At 57.5% G+C, this 21,675-nt stretch overlaps 3 protein-coding genes across 12 annotated transcripts in view; 1 reads left to right on the top strand and 2 right to left on the bottom strand.

Moving 5' to 3' along the window:
• The window catches only part of Ccdc57 (coiled-coil domain containing 57), a 108,836-nt gene extending 102,605 nt beyond the window's left edge, over positions 1–6,231 (bottom strand). The window contains exon 1 of the mRNA XM_060386225.1: positions 5,772–6,231. The gene's annotated coding sequence lies outside the window, so the exon portion shown is untranslated. The remainder of the gene's footprint in view (positions 1–5,771) is intronic.
• Slc16a3 (solute carrier family 16 member 3) lies at positions 3,056–13,153 on the top strand. 5 transcript variants are annotated; one of them, XM_021637433.2, is made up of 6 exons: positions 3,056–3,208; positions 8,475–8,565; positions 9,493–9,736; positions 10,054–10,197; positions 10,551–11,318; positions 12,270–13,153. In XM_021637433.2, exons 3-6 carry the CDS (start codon positions 9,514–9,516, stop codon positions 12,542–12,544), a joined length of 1,410 nt encoding a protein of 469 aa, XP_021493108.1. In that variant the 5' UTR covers positions 3,056–3,208; positions 8,475–8,565; positions 9,493–9,513; the 3' UTR covers positions 12,545–13,153. The 5 variants fall into 5 exon arrangements, with proteins under 5 accessions (XP_021493108.1, XP_021493107.1, XP_060242212.1 ...); XM_021637432.2 differs by lacking the exon at positions 3,056–3,208 and adding an exon at positions 3,535–3,652; XM_060386229.1 differs by lacking the exon at positions 3,056–3,208 and adding an exon at positions 6,274–7,390.
• Csnk1d (casein kinase 1 delta) overlaps positions 12,851–21,675 on the bottom strand; it is a 33,767-nt gene continuing 24,942 nt past the window's right edge. For 2 of the 6 annotated variants that reach the window (XM_060386233.1, XM_021637435.2), the window contains 2 exons: positions 19,415–19,477; positions 16,250–18,337 (listed from right to left, as the gene is read on the bottom strand). In XM_060386233.1, coding sequence (XP_060242216.1) covers positions 19,445–19,477 — 33 coding nt within the window. In that variant the 3' untranslated portion in view covers positions 16,250–18,337; positions 19,415–19,444. Of the gene's footprint in view, positions 13,669–16,249; positions 18,338–19,414; positions 19,478–21,675 lie in introns of those variants that run through there. The other 4 variants (XM_060386232.1, XM_021637437.2, XM_021637436.2 and 1 more) reach the window with 2 other exon arrangements.

The following is a 21,675-nucleotide window of genomic DNA, read 5'->3' as shown; positions in this document are numbered from 1 at the left end:
AAGATGCTGAGCTGGGGAGCGATTCTTGCCGGATGATGTCTTTACTCATTTCATTTAAAATTTTTTTTTCAGGAGCTGGAGAGATGGCTCAGTGGTTGTGAACACTGACTGCTCTTCTAGAGGGACCCAGGTTCAATGCCCAGCACCCACATGGCAGCACACAAGTCTGTGACTCTAGTTCCAGGGGACATGATGCCCCACACAGACACACATGTAGGCAAAGCAACAATGCACATAAAGATAAAAATCAATAACTTAGCACTGCTCAGATTTTACTCTTTTATGTCTGTGGGCATTTGCTTGCATTACGTGTACCATGCGCGTGTGGGGTGTCCTCGGCGGTCAGAAGAGGGACGGGATGGCTGACCGTTACAGATGGTGTGAGTTACCGTCTGGACGCTGGGACACCAACCCGGGTCCTCTGCTTTAACCAGTGCTTTAACCACCTCGCCATCTCTCCAGACCTGCCTCGCTGAGTTCGCTCTAGATGGGGGGCTCTGATGGTCTCTAACCCTGCGATCGTGAAGACAGGACAATTCACTGACATTCCCACACTCATGCTGGTGCAGGAAGCATTTTAACCACTGAGCTGTCCCTGTCCTGATTTTACCTTCAAGACAGGGACTCTCTTTGTCTCTCTCTGCCTCTGTCTCTATCTCTCCACACTCAAACACACATACCCACATACACAGCGCCCACTCATCACCCATGGGCAAACACCCCAACACCCCATGCCCAGCACCAACAGAGCACAGGTGCATGTGACTGGGTAGGCTGAGGCTCAGCTTCTCCTACCTGCCCACTCTCTGATCGCTGTGCAGTGGGAAGGTCGGGCAGCTGCCAGGCTAATATGTTTTTCCTATTTATTTTCTCCAGAGGGTTTGGGATGGAAAAGCCCTGGGAAAAAGCACAGAATGAAGGAATGGGTTGGGCCCAAACTCATGGTCTTGGGTCCAGGTTGTGTTCCATGGGGCTTCTGCCTCCGTGACATCACCTCACACAGCAGTCTGGCTCAGGCAAGGCTGCACCCCTCTGTGCCTGTGGGGTCTGGAGAAAAGGTACCCTGGTGTAGAGTAACAGGTTTCAATAGTGTGTCACTAGATCCCTGGACAGGGCTCACCCAGGCAGCAGAGGCAGGAGCCAGGCAGCTGGGGACCCCAGCGAGAGGAGCTATGCCTGGGACGGAATGTTTGTCCCAGTGACTTGGCTTTCTCTTCCTGACCCAGCCTGCCTTGACCCCAGTCCATCCTGGGCTAGCAACTGGTGCTGGGTGGCTCGTGCAGCCTTGGCCAGGCACAGTGGCTAGGCTGGAGTCTTGACAATCACCAAGGCTCTCCACGGGCTGCAGTTATGGCGTCTGTATGGCTCTACAGAATCTGGAAGATTCCTTGGCTGCTGAACTTCCACCCTCGCTGGTGCAGCTGACAGGAGAACTCTCAGAAAACCCCCTCTCTTTCCAAGATCATGGTGGAGACAGGAGTTGTCTGGCGGCGGTCTGGGAGACTGGACGCTTGCTCAAGACCGGTGACAGGTCTCCATGTCCCATGGTTCCTAGGGGCAGGGATCTTGGGAAATCCGTGTCCCCCAGGGCTCCAGCCACCAAGTCTCCTCAGAGCACATTCCAGGGCCTGATGGGACCTGAAGCTGTAGACTGGAATGGAAGGGGGTGGGGCCTGGAGGGGGCCTAGAGGGACACGGACTGCGGAGAGCAGGGCCAGATCTGGCCGGACCACTGGGAAGCTAGGAATAGCTACACCGCCCCTCTTCCTTCAGAAAAGGGCACCGTGGGCTGGTACAGGGCCTGCTGGGCAGACTGGGCATTAGATCCAGGTCTGGTGCCAGCTCCCACATTATTGCTAGGTGAGCCACAGGGCAGCAGAGGCTGTGCTGTTGATGGCTCTAGGTCTTGAGTACTCCTAGATTCACCCCGAAAAAGGAGTATTGGGTCCTCGAGGGCCACTAGGTCTGCAGAAATGTGGTACTAACGGTGCTGCTCCTGGCCTCCTGGAGGAGGCAGTGAGAGCCTGGGCGCTGGCCTGGTTTCCGTTTTCCTATTGGCAGCTTTGAGCTGTGTGGTCTGAAGGAGGGCTGGGGTGGCAAGCACAGCTCCTGCCACCCCGAACCATGAGCTCAAGAAGACTGGCTAGCCTCATCTGTGTCTGCGCATGTGTAACGCACCGGTGCCTGGGGCCGGAAGTTTGGCTGCCTCCTGGACGTGGCCACCTACCAGGCCTTCATCGCTGAGGACGGAGGCCCATATGCCACTTGTTGGGGGCCATGGGATTCTCACCATGCCTGGTCTCCCCAGCGTCTTTGGAGGAAAGCCCCAGTGAGGGCCTAGGCAGGGGTGTAGCTCAGACTCCGAGTGAGCGCTTTCATGGAGGGGTCGGTTGGAGGGTGAGTGCGGTTGGCCCTGCCAGGCTGGGCTTCTCAGTTGGTAAGGAGTCAGGATGGTGGACTCTGGAGGCAAAGCTAATGTCCACGGTATGACCCCGCCCCCACCCCAATTTACCATGGTCAAAATATGGCCGGCTGTGACCTTCTGGATTAGAGAACACCCTTTCCCATTCTGGCTGTGCTGAGATCTTTGTCCAGCGTTGGGTTATTACCTAAACTCCTTAGCTTCAGGGGATCTGGAGTCTATGCAGCCTCCTTAGAAGTGAGATGGAGTGTTCCAAAAGTAACCCAGACTGGGTGCCCGGGGGTAAGTGTCCCGGGCCCTGCCCGCCAAAGGCGACACTCCCTGGCGCCTCCGCAAAGCCTATCCCTCAAAGCGCCCTGTTATTTCATTGACTGGAGAAGAAAAATGGGGCGGAAGGTGTACCCCGCTCAGAGGAAGGGCTCCGCTTTCTCAACCCTGCCCCTTCCCAAGCGGCCAGCATTCGTGGGGGCAGGATGGACAGCTCTGTCCTGTCCTGTCGCCCATACCGGGCTGGGAGTTGAAGGGTGACAGCGCAGGGCTATGGCGTCAGTGTCTGTATCTGGCTTCGCAGGGCCCTGACCGCAGGGGGAAACGGGAAGTTCAGGGAGGTTCACAGCCTTGCCCAAGATACCCCGGCAGTCCAAAGTGCTCGGCTCTTGCTTCTCAACCAGAGGAGACTATTCCAGCCGCTACGGAATAGCCCAGGCGTGGGCATAGGCAGGAGATGGAGGTTTGCGCGGGGCGAAGGTCCGAAGGAGGCCTGAGGACCCAGAGCTGAGGCTCACGGTACGCGGCGGGCGGTGGGGGCGTGTGTCCCCGGGCAGGAGGCGCGAGCCAGGGCATGAAGGGCAAAAGGTCCCAGTAGAGAGGACGCTGCCACTCCCGTGCCAGGATCATGAAAGGGTGGAAAGGGGTGCCGAGGGGAGGCGAGGCGGGCAGCCCGGGTCCGAGGGCGCGGGAGGGACCAGTGCGAAGGTCCGCGCCGGGTGGGCCCGCCCCGGGGCGCCTCCGTGCTTGGCGGGGAAGGGCGGTGAGCGCGCCGTCGAGGCGCAGCAGCCCGCGCGCCCCCTCCGGCAGCGACGCGGGGTCCGGGCGGGGAGGGCAGGGGCGGCGCCAGGCAGCGGTGACGTGCGCGGGGGACGTGCAGCGCGAGGGATGAGAGCACTTAAAGTCGCCCCCGGCGCCTAGGCGGCCAGAGGCGGACGCGGCGGCCGGCGGGAGCGGCGGCAGGTAGGCGCGGCGGGATGCTCGGCGCGCGGAGCGGGCCGGGACCCCGCTCCAGCCGCCCGGGGTTGGGCCTTCCTCCTTCAGGTGCCGGATCGCGGCCCGGAGCTCCTGGCCCCTGGGCCCTTGGGCTCCTGCCCTCCTGGTTCTCCAGCCCCTGTTCTCGCCGGTCTTGGAGAACCCTCGCACTACTGCGGCGCCACCAAAGGTCCCGGAGCAGCCAGTGGCGCGCTCGCATCCTGCCTCCCTGGCCTCAAAGAAGCCGACCTAGCTGGCCATCGGGCGGCCCTCGGGGGCTGGGCTTCATCCAGGAGGCAGCTGCCCCGGGCGACCTAACGTCCAGAGTATAAATAGCTCGGCCCGAGAGGGCTGGAGGGTGGCCGGGCGGCCCGGGAGCCTGGGCTATATTTGGTGGGAATGCTACAGCCTTCTTGGAACCCTGAACCTCCAAAGGGCGTCAGCAGGCCGCCCAGTGAGAGAGGCACACGTGCGCTTCGGAACGGTGCCAGGTTGGAGGAGGAATGCCCTCGGGTCTCTTTCTCGCGTCTGCTTTTCACATGCCCCCTTCCTACCACCTTAAACTCACTAACCCTCACCCAGCCACCACCACTAGCCCAAACTAGGCAGACGAAAAGGGGGCTTTCCTGCGGCAAGGGCTCGGTTTGCCCTATCCTCTTCCTGTAGGAAAACCGGAAACAGCCTCAGCTTTCTTACCTGAAAAGTGGGCTGCCGAGGCGCCTGCCTGGATGCTGGGCCAGACAAAAGGGTCAAGCGCAAAGGAAGCCGTTAATTCTGGACAGCGGATGGTATTTGGAATCTGAGTAACAGGCAAGGAGGCAGCAGGATCCAGAGCCTGCTCCTTCCCCAAGGCACAGGGTTGCATGTCCAGGCCAACAGAAACGCTTTCTGTAGCGTCAGAGTCCGGGCGACGGGGAGGTCTGAGACAATAACGGGCCAGGCTCCCATACAACCCGGGCTCGGTAGCTTGTCCAAAGCTGGGGCCGGGTTCCGGGAGCAGGTTATCTCCCAGGACCCCCAGCTTCATTCCACAGGCCCAAAGGTTGGCTGGTGCCCAGTGGGCTCTGGGTCTGTCTGTGTGGAGGAGTGAGGACGGTCTTAAGAAGTGTGGGGACTCTCAGGAACTAGGATGGTGTGCAAGTAATGGGTCTGCCCCTCCAGGGCCACCTCGGTTTGTGTGGTGCCTTCCTGACAAGGACTTCGTGATGTTGACAAAGCCTTGGATGGTGGTTTGGTTCCAAGATAGACTTGCCCAAACACTAGCTACCTTGGGCAGCGCATGCTCCCCATAAGAAAGACCTCACTGGCTGCACGCCTAAACTTGGCGGGACAGCAAGGAGAAAGCGCTGGTGATCTGAGAGCGAGCCACCAAAAAGTGATTGATGTGGAAGAGGCCGGTGCGTGGGACCCACAGTACGTCGCTTTTCCGGGACTGCCTGACTCTAGAGCCAGTCCTGCAGTGAACTGGCCAAGAAGGGGAAGGCTGGTGAGGGGCCAAGAGCACGTGGCACCTTGAGGACCCAAGCGGGACCTTTAGATGGTGATGCTAAGCAATTGGAGACGCCTCTGGACCAGGCCTTGGTCCACCTGGCACTGAGCACTGGCACAGGGTCAGGTCAGGAATGGAGACCGCCCTAGTGGCCAGAGTGGGCTTCCGGCCTCAGTTCCCATCAGCGGAATGGGCCACGAGGGGCAGATGCACTCCTGAGCTCGCTCAGGCATCTCAGGCCCAGCCGCGCGCCCCAGCTCGCCTCTGTGACGGGCAGAAGGAACTGGCTCGCCTCGCAAGCGAATCTGCGGTTGACTTAGATCCCTAGCCATAGGTCCCAGGGCATGTGGGGCCGCGCGCTGCAAGTACGGTAGCCGCGGAGAAGGACCGCCTACTCTAGGCAATACGGCGGCGGCTCCTCCCTTGGCGCGGTCACGTCCCCCACGTCCCGAGGCCGCTCGGGCGGGGCTTCCTCCCCTTCCCGACCCTAGTCCGACCCACTGAGCCCCTCCCAGGTCGGCCGGACCTCCACCTCCAGCTTGCAAATGGAGTGAGAGGGTTGCCGCCCTCTAATCCAAGCCCCACCCCCACCCATACATCGGCCATCTCCAGACCTACCTCCTCCTCGCTGGGCAGTAATGGGAGCCGGGTGGGGGGCGCTTACGACCTACGAGCCTCCCTTTAGCTTTAGCCTTAGCTCGTAGCTTTAGGAAGACTTGCGTGGGAGTCGAGAGATCCGTAAGATGGCCTTGCGGAGTGGCTAGTGCGATGCCCAGTAGGCCTCGGTGGAACCTTGATGGAAAGTGGTGCGGAGAAGGGTTTCCCACAGCAAGCTGGGGCTGGCTCCCAGGGTTCCCCATTTTGTGACAGCCAACTACTGAAGGTTTCTCACAGGAGGTGGGCCTCTGAGCCCAGCTATCGGAGGACAGCGCTTCAGGGATCGCAGGCTGGAGTGGTGGTTGGCTCTGGGCAACTCTGCACGCTGGCAAACAGGGCCAGTATTTCTAGCCCACTGGCCGCTTCAGAGTTGATGTGGGCTGACAGAACAGCTTGCAGGGGAGCCAGGCGTGCGCTGGAGCCGGGAGGGCCGGGCACGCCCACGGCCCATCCCCTGCTGCGCCATGGAGGCCTCTTCAGGAAACTCCCCTAGGGACAATTCCACTCCTGCTTGTGCACACTGGTGGGCTCAGGGCTGAGGGCCCAGAGAGGAGAGGGAGGGGAGGGGAAGCAACTTGGAAGGGCGCCTTTCAGCAACCTCTTGCCCTGTCGCCCTGAGACACTGGGTGCCAGCCTCTGCTGGTTGCTTACTTGTCCTCTTGAGGATCCAGGATGTAACTCAAGGAATGAAGCTGTCTCAGTTCCTGTCATCTACTCTGACCACAGAGGCAGGACCAAGGCTGCCCTCCTGAGGGCAAGCACTTAATGGGCACCTGGGCACCCTTCCGTGGACTGATAGTCCAGCTCCAAGCATCCCGGCTGGTGAAAGGAGTCCAGTCCAGGCCCTTGGATGCTAAGTGCTGTTCCGAGGGACCCCAGTGGACCTCTGTCAGAGTGGTTGGCCTCCCGAGGGCCTTGAGGCACCAGCCCTCCGGAGTGCCCTGGCCTCCCCTGACCCAGCCCCCACCCCAGATCAGTTTTCTGTCACCTGGAGGCCGAGTTATTTCTGGGCTGCTTCATATGCCTCCCTGGGAGGGTAAATGTCACTGAAAGGCCAGACAACTTGGGTATGTCCATGCGAGATGCTTGGGGAGGTGAGGCCCCTGTGTTAAGCAGGGGAGCCCTGGGGTTAGGGCACTGGTCTGCATTGGGGCCCATCCAGGCTCTGTTGCCCTGTAGACCTACCCGGCCTTTTACTCCCCTGGGATGTGTCCAGGCCTGGGTGGTAACAGCAGGCTTAAACTCTACCCATGGTTGGGAAGAAACTGTCATTTTCCCCTTGCAGGGGAGAAGTCTCCCTGTGCAGGGTCCTGATGACAGGCTGGGCGCGGACCACGCGGGTACTGGGACTTGGTGGGGAGCTTCCTGCCCCTGTGCCAGCACCTCCTTGGCACTGCAGGTGGCCCTCCCTGTGTAAACCTCACATGGCAGCCACGGGGCCGAGAAGTCCCAGAACATGTCCTCTTCTGAACTTGCTGGCTCTCCAAGACCCCAGCTCAGAGGGCACCTCACCTGCAGCGGGGACTGGTCCTATTTCTGTGCTCTGTGGACTCTGTGTGCTCCGGAGCAAACACGCAAAGGTAGAGAGACTTCAGATGGCTGGAGTACCTGTTGGTGCCTTGACTAGTGCTAGCTCTAGCCGCTGCAGCCCAGAAGCTGAGCCCGGGAGCCCTGCTGAGGGACCCCAGGTACCCAGAGTTAGGCTTGTGCTCACTGCTAGTTCTGGGCATGCTCCCCTTTCTGCTTGGCACGGAAACTGGATTTTACTTTTTTAAAAATACACTTTATTTTGTGAACACGGGGTGGGGCACAGGTGTGCGTTGCTTGTGGAGGTCAGAGGACAACCTGGAGGAGTCATTTTTCATCTTCCGTCATGTAGGTCATGGGGACTGAACTTGGGCTGTCAGCCTCAGTGGAAGGTGCCTTTACCCACTGAGCCATCTTGCCCACCCTGGATTGATTTTAAAACGTGCAACAGGAGGCTGGGCATGGTCATGCATGTAATTCTCAGCACTCAGGAGTCAGGAGCGTTCAAGGCCATCTATTATACATCCAGGCCAGCTAGGGTTCCTTAGAGATGCTGTCTGCATGCCTGTGCACACAGGAAGGAAGGAAAAAAGAAAGAAAAGGCAACAAGTTCCGCAAGTCCACAGTCTGAACACGCAGGAATCCTGGAGTTGGCCACCCTCCCCGTTCTCTCCATGATCGCTCCTCAAAGCCTGGGCCTGGGCTCATCCTTGTGTTTTCTTTTGGTTTCATCTCTAAATGGTATATCCCTAAAATGTACCCACCCCAGTTTTTAAGATTCCCTTTTTAAGTGCATGTCTGGACAGACACTTCTCCTTTGGGTCTGAGGAGGAAGGGTCTGGGCTGGGCCCTGGCTAGAGGCAGGGCGCAGCCCCTGAAGGTCGTGTGCGCTCCCAGCAGGGCTCTGAGCTGTCTCAGAACCTCGGGGGAGCCACAGCAGGGGCAGCTAGGACAGTCTGGGTTAGCATGTCTGTGCCCCAATCACAGGACTTGTCACAGAAGGAAGGCAGCAAAGGGGCAGGGCTGAGGTCCATGCCCAGCCCTGGGGTGGGCATCCAAGGTGAGCGGCTTTCCTCCTGTCAGGGGTTTACACTCCAGGGCCAGCCCTCACACTTCATGGCCTGCTTTTCTCCCCAGAGCTGTTTGCTGTACACCATTTGTGGAGAGCGACGACCAGGCTGGGCGAACACTCAGCACAGAGGCCACTCCCGCTGCAGCCCAGCTCTTGGTGAGTCGGGGACAGGGCTAACCTGGGGTTAGGGAGCGACAACCAAACCCAAGCATGGTCCTGGCTCTCCGGCTTGCTCTGGCTCATATCAACTAAGGCCCTGAAATCATGACAAGGGAAGTTAGCACTGGGCAGGTGTGGGACTTGGGACAGTCCTTGATTGCCTTAGTAGCTAGGGGCCAGAGGATTGACTCCCGTTCCGTAGATGGGGATATGAGCTGCTCCCATGGCTGACTTTTTTGTCCTTGACCCCGTACCTTCCCAGAATCCATCAGGATCTACAGCCTCTTCCGAAAGCCAATGTCATAGCTGGTTCCAGGCAGGGTTCCAGCTCTAGCTAGCTCCAGCTCCAGCAGTGGGGGCCTCAGACACCACAGCCCACTTATTTCACCTGCCTCTGCACCAGCCATGTCCCCCAGGCGGCCAGAGTGGTCAAGAGTGCAGCATGGCTCCTTGGGCAGGGAAGCGGGGCGGGGCCGGGCCTAGTCACTCACAGGTGGGCAGAGTGCTGGGCACCCCCCCTAGACCTGAGTGTGCCCTGAGGGAACAGGAAGTACAGGCTGCGGCCAGGGAAGGCCCTGTGGCCGTGGCTTCCGCCAGGTGGCTGATTCTTGGGTCTGCCCTTCCCAGGAGGTAAAATGAGTCCTGGCTGAGCCCTAAGGTCACTGTCCTGCAGAGGCGCCACCTGTGTGGGAACAAGCCCCTGAACGAAGGGTCCAGACAGCTTCCCACAGCGCCAGCGGAGGGTGGCTGGGCTGGGAGCCCTGAGCCGGCAGGAGCAGACTGGCCGTGGTTGAGCTAAATGGCCGGGTGCCAATCCTGCCACTCTCCAGGTGTCCTGCCTGCTTCCGTCTCCACCCTCCTCTGCTGGGCTGTGGCTGAGGTGATCCCCCTGGCACCCTGAGTCAGCCCTGTTTCTTTCCTCAGGTGGAAGCAGCCCTCCTGGCTATGGGAGGGGCTGTGGTGGACGAGGGTCCCACAGGCGTTAAGGCCCCTGATGGAGGCTGGGGCTGGGCCGTCCTCTTTGGCTGCTTCGTCATCACGGGTTTCTCCTACGCCTTCCCCAAAGCAGTGAGCGTTTTTTTCAAGGAGCTCATGCATGAGTTTGGGATTGGCTACAGCGACACGGCCTGGATCTCCTCCATCCTGCTGGCCATGCTGTATGGCACAGGTGAGGCGGGGGGCAAGTCCTCCAGCGGTGACCTTGCCAGAATGGTTCTCAGGAGGGCAAGGAGTCTCGGTCCCTGTCTCAGTGGGGAGGCTGTGCTGACACTTTCAGGGCTCAGGCTGCGGAAGTGGCGCCTTCAAAGGCGGCTGATGCCTGCCGACCCGCTTAGACGATGTGAGAAGCTGGGCTAGCCCTGTACGGATCCCGGCCCCAGTGCCCGGCACACCCGATAAGCCGAGGGCCTGCCGCTCTGCTGGGTTGGGGGGAGGGCAGAGGCACGCTGGCAGCCCGGCCCTGCCTCAGCCACCTTCTCCACACAGGGCCACTCTGCAGCGTCTGTGTGAACCGCTTCGGCTGCCGGCCCGTCATGCTTGTGGGCGGCCTCTTTGCGTCCCTGGGGATGGTGGCTGCCTCCTTCTGCACAAGCATCATCGCCATCTACCTCACCACAGGGGTTATCACCGGTGAGTCCGGGGGCCTGCGGGCCTTGGGGTGTCAGGAAGGATGAGCCCAGCAGAGCAGGGAGTGCAGTCCTGCGGGGGCTCTGTGCTTGGAGAGCAGCTGCAATGGAGCCTGTGTCCAGGGAGGCCGGGGCGTGGGCGATGGGCTGGGAAGACCCAGGGCTCTAAGCTGCCTTGTTTGGAAATCTGAGCCACGAGGTCTCACCCTGCCTTCCCTGCAAGTCTTGGGGTCTAACCCTGTCCCCGGGGTGTGTGTGTGTGGGTCTGGGGTGTGTGCAGGCTTGGATCTCAGGGTCTCACACTGCCCGCCCCGCAGGCCTGGACTTGGGGTCTCACACTGTCCTCCTCTCTCACAGGTTTGGGTCTGGCTCTCAACTTCCAGCCCTCCCTCATCATGCTCAACCGATACTTCAGCAAGCGGCGGCCTATGGCCAACGGGCTGGCAGCGGCAGGCAGCCCCGTGTTCCTCTGCACACTGTCTCCCCTGGGGCAGCTGCTGCAGGACCACTACGGCTGGCGGGGCGGCTTCCTCATCCTGGGCGGCCTGCTGCTCAACTGCTGTGTGTGCGCTGCTCTCATGAGGCCGCTGGGGGCGCCCCAGGTGGGCGGAGGGGCTGGGCCCCCGAAGCCCCAGCAGCCCTCCCGGCACCTGCTGGACCTGAGCGTCTTCCGGGACCGTGGCTTCCTCATCTACACGGTGGCGGCCTCCATCATGGTGCTGGGGCTCTTTGTGCCACCTGTGTTTGTGGTGAGCTATGCTAAGGATCTGGGTGTGCCTGACACAAAGGCCGCCTTCCTCCTCACCATCCTGGGCTTCATTGACATCTTTGCCAGGCCTACAGCTGGCTTCATCACGGGGCTCAAGAAGGTGCGGCCCTACTCTGTCTACCTCTTCAGCTTTGCCATGTTCTTCAATGGCTTCACTGACCTGACAGGCTCCACAGCCAGTGACTACGGTGGCCTGGTGGTCTTTTGCATCTTCTTTGGCATCTCCTATGGCATGGTGGGCGCACTACAGTTTGAGGTGCTCATGGCCATCGTGGGCACTCAGAAGTTCTCCAGTGCCATCGGGCTTGTGCTGCTGCTGGAGGCTGTGGCTGTGCTCATCGGACCCCCTTCGGGAGGTAAGTGCTGCTGGCGGGGAGACCGGGACACCTCGGCGGCCGGGCCAGCCCACCCCTTCCTGTGACACCCTGCTTCGGGAGACTGGCAATGGCAGGCCCTGGAGCCAGCAGATAGCAGCAGTTGGGTGCTAGGCATAAAGCTGGCAGCTCTGCCCCCACCCCCCCACAGGGCCTGGCAGCTTCTTCAGAAGCCTGCACACCACAGGGGCTGCTCTCAAGGGAATAGGGCAGCGTTTGTTACATTGGTCCTTTCACTTTGAAGGCCACCCCCTCCCCAAAACAAAACAAAACAAAACAAACCCAACCCACTGTGTTGAAATTTAGAACGGCTTTGGCTGGAGATGAAGGCCTAGCCATGCTGGGCTTGCTAGGCTTGGCCTATCTGCACAGCCCTATCTGATCTCCTTGGAGCTTTTGGCCCCTTCTGTCTCTTGGGGTCTTCAGTTACTAGGTATATATTGTCTTGCTAAGCCATGTTTCTTTCTAGGGGTCACGGGGGAAATCTGAGCCACGAGGTCTCACCCTGCCTTCCCTGCAAGTCTTGGGGTCTAGCCCTGTCCCCGGGGTGTGTGTGTGTGTGGGTCTGGGGTGTGTGCAGGCTTGGATCTCAGGGTCTCACACTGCCCGCCCCACAGGCCTGGGCTTGGGGTCTCACACTGTCTGAGACCGGGAAGGGGGTATACACCCCATAACTGCAAACCCTCAGGGCCACTTTTATCTTTTTTTGTTTTTTTGTTTTTTTTTGATTCAGCCTTTCCTTCCATGGGGAAGAGGAAGAGGAAGGAGGCTGGGCAGGGCTGGGCAGGGCTGGGTGGCTGTTACTCGGGCTGGAGTTCAAGGCAGACAGGGTGACTGCAAGTGTGAGGCGCTTCCTCCAAGCCAGAAACGGAGCCCTCGCCCCGGTGGAGGAGCTCTCCAGGGGTCTTCTAGTGACCTGGGTCTTCTTCGCAGGCAAGCTGCTGGATGCAACGAAAGTTTACAAGTATGTGTTCATCCTGGCGGGGGCCGAAGTGCTCGCTTCCTCCCTCGTGCTGCTGCTGGGCAACTTCTTCTGCATCGGGAAGAGGCCCCAGACGACACAGCCTGAGGGGGTGGCCTCAGAGGAGGAGAAGCTCCACAAGCCCCCTGTGGACGTGAGGGTGGACTCCAGAGAGGTGGAGCACTTCCTGAAGGCAGAGCCTGAGAAAAATGGGGAGGTGGTTCACAGCCCGGAAACCAGCGTGTGAACGGCCTGGCCGGGCGGGCAGGGAGCAGGGAAGAGGTCCAGAGACTGGCAACGCTCATATTTATTTCACAAACAGGACCAGCTGAGACGGGGCCATCGGCTCAGCTCTGGCTGCCTGGTCAGCGGGTCAGTGTTTTTCGGGGAGAGGTGGCGGGGTGGGAACCGTGTCATTCCAAAGTGGATCTGTGGTGAAGCCAAGGAAGCCCCACAGTTACCAGCCGCCTAGACCGGGGACCCAGCCTGCTGTGCCGAGCAGTCTGTTCCTCCCCGCACCCTCCACTGTGGCCAAGGACCTAGAAACCCACACTTAGGAGACAACACGACTTTAATCAGAGGGCAGGGCTGGGACAGGCTGGCAGGTGGGTGCTGCCTGCAGGGTCCTCCCTGACCCCACCATCCTAACCCCATCTCCGGCCCGAGTCTCCTACAGTGCCAGTCACCCTTGTCTGTCTAGGGGACAAAGAGCTCCTTCTACCTGAGAAGGCAGAAACAGACCTGCGTGTGGGAGGGCATCAGAGGGCCTGTCTCCAGGAGCCGTCAGGTTCTGGGCAGTGGTCTGTCCACCCCGAGTCCCACCTTTGTTCAATAACAAACTGCTGATTCTTAAAAAGTGGCTCTGATCATCACTAGCTCTCCTGGTTCTGCCTGCTGCAGGTCTCCGCTGCCCCTAGGGTCTGTTCAGTAGCCACAGCATTCATACAGCAGGAAGAAGCGGGGAGGGGGACAGCGAGGGAGGGAGCCTCACGCTAGAGAGGGGTGCCTGGGTGGCACTTGGAGGCCACGGGGAGCCCCTGGGGTGAGCTTGTTCACTGTGTGTGGGCTTCCAAGGTAAGTTTCCTGCCTTATGTTTATTCGCCCCTCTGGAGGGTCAGTAAATTTCTCTATGTGGTCAGCACCTGCTGATCTCTGTCCCCCGTCCTCTGTGCAGCCCATGCTCAGCACTCGGGCTCACCCTGGGCGCCTCACACCCACCTGCCCTGTGGCCGGTGGCGGCCTGCGTGGCTGGAAGCCCGGTCAGAGGCCGCTGGGGCCGCCTCAGTAGGTGGTACGTCGTGGGCGCTGGGGACGGCAGCGGGCACCTTGGCGGGCCGCGTGCAGCCGGAGAGAAGCCACGTCCCTGCTCCTCTGCAAGGAAAAGGAGGCGAGTGCTCGTATCTGGGCCCAGCCTCCCATACCCCATGGTGGGTCTGGCCCTGCTCAGCCCCATGAGGGGACTAAGGGCTTGCAGCTCTAACCCAGTCTCAGGACTCTGGGGTGCCTCTCCCATCTGGTCTTTCTGCTTTTTCTACTTGCAGTCAGCTGGTGGACAGCGCTGGTAGCAGCAGTGGTCACATGCACCCCTGGAGTCCCTCATTTGCCAACCTCACCAGTGCTAGCGGGGTGGCCAGGACCTGAGGCTTCAAGACAGGCCAACCCAACTGTGGCCATTAGCTACTTCTAGAAACTAGAGTAGACACACAATGGGAAGTGGGTAGCGTCCTGGTGCCTCCGTGGACATGGTCTGCTCTGCCCACCTCTTAGTCAGCCTCAGCCTCATTCCTTAGGCCCCCTGCCCTCAGGCCTGCTTCTACTCCTACGCCTAGCTGCAACAGTCGCATTGATACTGGCTGGAGAGGCAGGCAGAGCAAGGGGCGTGCTAGAGCTATCTGTCCTGATCAGGCTCTGGCAGTGATTCTCCAACCCTCACACCCTCACTAGGCTGTGTCATCCTGGGTGACAGCAGCGGGCCTGGATGCCCCCTCCCACTTGTGTCATCCGTACTTGGCACCCATTGATATTTGGGAACATGAAGCAGCCCGGAAATGGCAAAATGATTGTTCCTTGCACACAGGCAATCATGGTCAAGATGCTGGGACCGGTTTTCAGGAAGGTTCTCGGTAGGGGAGAGCCCCCAGTGGGCTGCAGCCTTTCTAAGTGAGGTAGATGCTGGGCGGCCTCCTCTCGGCCTCTGTGCGTGGGAGCCACAGGGGGGCTGCCTCTGGGTGCCACAGTCAACAGGTAGCATCATCTGTCTGCGTTTCTGGGCTGAGCGCTTAACACTTGGACAGAAGGAAACTCAAAGTATGGCTGCTGGGGTACCTAGAGCGGTGGCCAACCCAAGCAGGTTGGTGATGCGAGCAGCTGGGAAGACTGAAGGCCTATGACTGCTCCTGTAGCTGAGGACACACAAAGGCCACACTGAACCTGGAAGGGGCTGAACTGAACACCAAGGGAAGGCTGTTCTGGCTCCTATGGAGACCCAAGCCTGCCTGACAATGGAAAGGCCTGCAAAGGCCCAGGGGGACAGAAGGTATCACCATGCTCACACCAGAGTCTGAGACATGAGCTGCCCCAACTGCTGGGTCTGTCCTACGCCCCGTGGCAGAGAACGCATGGCAGTGAGCATGTGACTGACCCAGGAGCGGTCCAGCGGCTGGGCATACAGACCCTGTACCATCTTAGGAGCCTGTGGGGCCGTCTAGTCTCCATGTGTCCCGGGCACCCTGGGGTCTGGTAACCTCTACAGGAGAGATGAAAGCAGCACCTGACAGGGCAGCGCTTGCACAGGGCCCTGCACTTCGCTTGGCTACAAGAGGGAGAACTCTAGACTGGGGAATGTGCCAGTGTAGATGGAATTGGCTCTAGTATTTCAGCCCCTAGCTCAGGGGCTCTCAGACTTCCTAATCTGACCCTTTAATTCAGTTCCTCATGTTGGGGTGACCCTCAACCGTATATTTTCATTGCTGCTTCATAGCTGTATTTTTGCCATTATGAATCCTAACATTTTTGGATGGAGGTTTCTTTAAAAGGGTTGTGACCCACAGGTGAAGAGCCACTGTCTTAGCTAATGAGCCAGAGCGGGACAGCGGATTCCCTTTCGAAATCCACCACTTAGCATGTTCAAGGTATAGGCAGAAGAGGCTGAAGAGGAATGTGGAAGAGACAACAGCAACTGAGGGGGGAGGTTAGAGGGCAGGAACACAAGCAAGACAGTGGGAGTTCCTCTTTCCAGCACGCCCACACCTGCCACATACAGGGGCCTGCCCAGCAGATTTGGGCTTAAATCCTGCCAGCATTTGACTGCTACAATTGAGGCTCTTTTGACTGCTACAATTGAAGTTCATCAGGATGTGGAACACAAGATTAGGAATTCCCGCAAGGACAGGTTCCTACACAGGAACAGACCTTTCCCTGTTCCCCAAATAAAGTGCTGCGTGGAAAGCTCAAGTGTCCATGGATGCCCTCTCCCAGTGTACAGCAGGAACCAAGGCGGTGGGCCACACCCACCTCAGAGCTTCCTCTACCCAGCAAGGTCAAAGGGAGGCACCAACAGGGGCCTGCATGGGTTAGGCACTTAACAAGCTGAGTGGAGAAGGGCTCAGAAGTGTCACATCCCTAAGGGAACGAACACATACACACACACACACACACACACCCAGCCACACGCACCAGAGTCCAATGGGAGTCCACTTTCTGGCACCCACTCCATGTAGCCTCCCCATACCCACAGGCTGAGAAAGGACAAGCAGGAACGTCACCCTGAAAAGGTTAGTTCTGTTGGGTTTATAACACCCAACACTCAGAAGGCCGAGGCAAAAGGATTTCTCAGAGTTCCAGGCCAGCCTAGGCCAGAGACTGTCTTAACCGCAAACACCCACCCACACCAAGTGAGCTTGGTGGTTCACACACTGCTCAAAGAAAGACCACACAAAGGGGAGGGGAAAGGTAGAAGTCATTATGAATTTATTATTTACACAATTGTTAAAGTACACAAATACAGTGGTAGTACAAACGCACAGCTCAGAGACTGGTCACCAAGACACAGGTTGATACACACATTCTAACTACGCTTCCTGCGAGTGATGATGGGATTAAATACTGGGCAAGAACCGTCAGAGCCACACCCTGGAGGACTTCCAATGGGTCTAATCTCAGCACACCCCAACAGGGCCAGGCCGAACCTGGATCAGTCTCAAGGCCACCCCGACACCCCTCCGGCACCACAGGTATCTACAAGAACACTTGCCAGGCAGGCCTGCCGCTGGAAAGGGGAGCCCCAACTCTGATAAAGGGCTTGCAACAAAAATCTCAAACTTGCCCGACCCTCCCTACCTCCCTCTACACTCCCAGACACACAGTCCCACCCAGTCAAGTCTCTGCACCCGAAAATGCTTGCAGAGCAACCAGCTCAGGATTCAGAAAGAAGCACCCACAGGCTCAAATGGCTGGCAGGCACAACTAACAGCCACATTCTGGGATGCTATCACACATCAGCAGTGTGTCCCCTAACCCCGGGCCAGTGCTGTGCCAGGGAACTCTGGGAAGAAGGGAGAAGCCATGGTGGCACCATCAGAGCCCAAACCTCCACAGGGAGCCAGGTACCCAGCATAACTCTCCATAGGCCGACAGGAAAAAAAGAGATGGACCCACACAAGTGTACTGCACCCCATCTCAGATGGGGGCTCAGGTCCTGCCGCCTCTTCAGATCCGGTGCACAGGGCGGGGAAGAACATGTTGGCACCCTAACGGCCAGCGGCAGAGCTGCCTAGCCCGCAGATGTGTCCAGCTGAGGGTCATGAAGCATGTGCACCACACCTTTCAGGAGGTGAAGGTTCTAGGTTCGGGTAGGCAGTCACCTACTTCTTGGCACTTCAGGGTTGGTTCCCTTGGCCACTGGTCCCTCTGGGCAAACCACGGTGTTTAGACAGCCTGCTCCCTGGCTGAGGAGAGAGGCGATGACAAACCTAGTGGCAGCTGCATGGGAGCATTCAGTCTGCTCAGCAACTTCCCAAGTTCAAAGGCATAGAGGCAACCAATACTACCAAACCACAACCTCCCTAGACACCAGAAACAGCTCAGCTTTGAATCCGGGATCTCTCCAACAGCCTACAGGGCTCAAGGCCCCCCCACGTGGATTCTTCAGAGCTCTGACTTCCTCCTTCGGGAAGGAGGCCAGGCCACAGTGCTTTGCTGAGGGTACGCCTGCCACACCCTCGCTCCATGGCCGCTGTGCCCCACCTGCTCTGATGATCGCAGGCAGATCGGTTTACAGCGGGAGAGGAGGAGCAAGATGCCCAGGTCAGGCTGATGGAGCCCACAAGACACACACACACACAAACTGATGAGAATTTCCTTTCCAAAGTGAACAAATAGCACAACACAAGAAGACAAAACAAACAGAACACACATCCTTGACACTCACATGTGCCCCTCTTGCCTGCCATTTTACACAGAAGCTCCAAGCCAGCGTGTCTTAGGATTCTTTAAGGTCAACATCTTTGTTTAAGACCGCAAAAACAGACAAGAAAGAAACAATAAAAAGACAGATTTCTTTACACAGATTTAAGCCAGTAATTTTTAGCAAAATGATACAAAACTGTCTTAACCAAGTAGAAGAGACTGGTAGCTGCGGTGGGGTCGTCAGGGAGCGCAGGTCCGCCACCACTGGTGGGAGCTGAGAGGCTCTTCACAGGGAGTTGGGTTCTCTCTGCAATGGTCTCCCAGCCTCTGCTCTTCGTCCCAGCCCCGTGATAACTGAGCTCACATGGGGCCACGGTGGCAGCCCCTGGCGATGGCAGCTCCTGGAGCCTGTCCATTTAGTTTGTGTTTTGATTCCCCATGAGCATCGCTGGGTGAGTGGCCTGGAGAGCTCCCGGCGTTAACATTTCGGGTTTAGACCGGGGGGCGTGTCACTAGTAAAGCCATTGGTAACAGAGGAGATCAGCCATGCATTGTCTGCCCTTCACAGCAAAAAGGAGAGTTCTCATCGGTGCACGACAGACTGAAGACCACTGGAAGCCACCCGACCGGGAATCTGTCGGAGCCAAAGCACAGGACAAGGTCAGCATGAGGCCAAAGGAACAGGCCAGCCAGGCGTGTGGGCGCACGTGACTCAGCGGAGCCCGGGAGGGAAGGGCTACACTGCCGCCTGGCTTCAATCTAAACACCTTCACCCCTGGCTGCACAGAAAGGCCTCTGTAGCCAGGAAAGGCACTGAGCAGAACACAGGACAGGAAGATGGGGAAGAAGAAGCATGCAAGCAAGGAAACTGCAGAGCTGTGCTCCTGTAGATCCGACAGGAGCAGTGACACTTGCTCCCAGCCTCCCTTCCTAGAAAGAACTTGGGAGCTCTGAAACAGGCGTGTCCCTCAGGGAAGACAGAAAAATTCTTATCAACACATTTCCAGAGTGCACATCACATGTTAAACAGAGCAGATCTCTCAGCAGCACAAACCCCACCAAAGCTCAAGCCCCTGATGGAAGGAACCACCAAGTACCATGTGGCCAACAAGAAAGGAGCTCAGCGTGGACACCCGGCCATGCACTGACGGCAGGGAGCAGGCGGCTGTGGCTGGGTTAATACAGACAACAGCTGCGTGGACAAGATGGCTGCGCAGGTACCAAGTTTGGAAAGGAACACAAAATGAGGACAGAGATAAATGAAAGAGGAAGAGGATGACTGAGAAAGCCAGGACGGGCAGAGAGCACCGGGAGGCTGCGTGTAGAAACAGCTCCAGAAGGCCAACACCGAGCACGCACCACTCAGCTGACTACAACAGAACATGTGCAAACCCGCCCAGAGCCAGGGCTGAGGGCGGGTCCAGCGTGCCGAATGCAATCACAGGGAGGCCGGAGGACAAGGGCACAGCAGGACGGTTCCCTAAAGTCACTTGGTCCAGAGAGTCTAAGGATGCCACTAATCCCCCAAACTGGGCAGCTCAACACAGCTACTCCATATCCCCACACAGAAAAAAACAAGCAGAAGCCTCACTCTACCTCCAGCATTTGGCATGCAAGCCCAGCCCACCAGCGAGCCCAGATGACGGGTGGGGAGTTGCTCCCACCTTGCTGGTGCCTGCTACTTGCAGAGCCCCACCATAAGCACACTCACCCAGTGCTGCCTTCCGATGGAGATGAGCAGCTACTTGCCGTGGTGTTCGAAAGGAATGCTATTCTGAGGTAGGGAAAAGACAGCTGTTGGTAAGTGTCCTGCTGGCCACACCAGCACATGAGACCCTGGCTCGCTCGCTGGCTGCTTGTACCGAGCCTGAGTCCTGAGGTGCCCCTTGCCTTGGCCAGGTCAAGACAGACACACACTCTGGGGACTCCAGCTAACGGCAAGTCTCTCCACACAGAGCACAAACTCATCTGCTCCTCATGACCCTTGATAAAGTGACCACTGGTATTCCAGCAGAGCCCTCCGAACTTCCTGCTTTAGAGAAGCTGAAATCCAGTGGACGGCGGGACCGAGGAAGCCCTACAGATGGGTTTTACAGCACTACGCAGCAGGTGGAAGGGAAAGCACCTCCCAGGGTACACTCACAGACACATTCCCTCTGATGGCAGCACCGGGCTGATCTCATGATCTAATTTTGGGGGAGGTATGGACTAGGTAATAACCGGCTTATTTTGAATTGTGCCAGACAAGAGACCTTTCTTTTCAACAAAGGAAAAACAAACAACACAGATTCACTGTCAGATGCCCTGCAAAGCCTATGTTCTTTTGGCTAATGAGAGCAAACTCACAGATATCAGAAAAAAATGGGAGTGTGGCCTCCCCAGATGACCTGAAGGAAAGATGCTAAGGAAGCAGCAGATGCTTGCAGGCATCTGAGGATGGGGTTCTGACAAAAAGAAGGGGTTATCCCAGGACCTGTTCCATGCTTCATCATCATCAAGTGGACAAGGGCAGAGGATGCTTGTTGAGACTGGCTTTAATTGGGTGTGAAGACTTGTGGGTACCACACTGTACCTCATAGGATGCACCAGCTATAGAAAACCAGCAGTGGTTAAAGGAGTACATGCTGTTGCAACAACAGCTTCTGTGCATGGTACTCTCTAGCTCACTGTGCTAAGTAGACGCCATCACTCCTACCAAAACCTCAACTCTCTAGAGAAGTTAATACTGGCCTTTGAAGCCTGGAGTAACCCCAATTACCCTTTCATTTCCAAACCTCTAGAGTAGAGGCTTGGCTGAGGGCCTAGAAAGAGTGGACAGAGGGATGGATTATTTGAAGAGAACACATCATACACAGTACAAGCACACTGAGGCTGGTGGTACTGTGCAATGAAAGGGATACTCTTAAGGGTATCTGCCTTTTAGCGCCAGCAAAACTGCCCCCCCCACACACAAAGTGCAGCTGTGAAGACAAATGAGCATTGTGGAGACAACCAGGACACAATGTTCTAAGAGAATATCTCCAAGGCAGTCAAAGGAAAATTAAGGAACTCCAGGAAGAGTGCTTTCAACCATCATCAAGCCTGTTAATAGTTCTTCACAGGGAACATGAGGTAGCGAGAGATAGACAGACAGACTGAGCAACCGAGCAAGCAACCAGAGACTGATTTTGAGGCTCAAGTTAACCATGTAAACCAAAGTGTGCTTCTGTCACTATTAGGACCAAGGCAGCAAAGTCTTGGCAGGAAGACGCCTGTATTCTTGGGTTCCATAGAACCTTCTGATTCTCACATTTCCCTCATGGATCCCAAACTACCAGATGTTTCACTTTCACACTGAACTAAAACAAATGCAAAAGCTTGCCCCAGCCATCCTTTCCTCAGTCTCTTCCCAGATGCTGACACGAAAATGTCCAAACCTAGCCAGGGCCCCTCTGCACCAGGCTGTAGACGAACAGGCAGAGCTGGACCACTTCCTAAGGTGAGCACAACGGTTTGGGTGAAGGGAAACAAACAAACAAACAAAAAAAAAAAACAAACAAAAAAAAAACTGTTAAGTCTTCCACAGGGAGCTGAGCTTAGATCATACACAGCAAGGGACTCAACCTCCTGATGATGTCAAAACTCCTCAGGCCCACAATTTAAGTAATCTCTTGTCAAGCTTCCTACACATTCTCTCCTCTTCAGGAGAGAATGATCATACAGAACCGTCCTGCCTGGCACATCAGAAATGCACAGGAACACATCTCTGCAGCCATGACTTCAGACCAGTCCTTGGTGGGGCCTGAGCCCAGAAGCCCCAGGGATCTTGCACTGACTCAACACATGCTCAGTCCTTCCGCACTCCAACACAGGTCAGAGCGAGCCAGAGATGCTGTCATACAACAAGCTTCAAACGTGAAGGGCAGCGGGCAGGTGAGAGCTCCCTCCAACTCATCCTTGACCTCAACCCCCAAAGTGGGAGACTCTAAAATT

This window comes from Meriones unguiculatus, chromosome 7 (genome assembly GCF_030254825.1).
Source record: "Meriones unguiculatus strain TT.TT164.6M chromosome 7, Bangor_MerUng_6.1, whole genome shotgun sequence".
NCBI classification, from domain to species: Eukaryota; Metazoa; Chordata; class Mammalia; order Rodentia; family Muridae; genus Meriones; species Meriones unguiculatus.
This window is presented reverse-complemented; position numbering and strand designations above follow the sequence as displayed.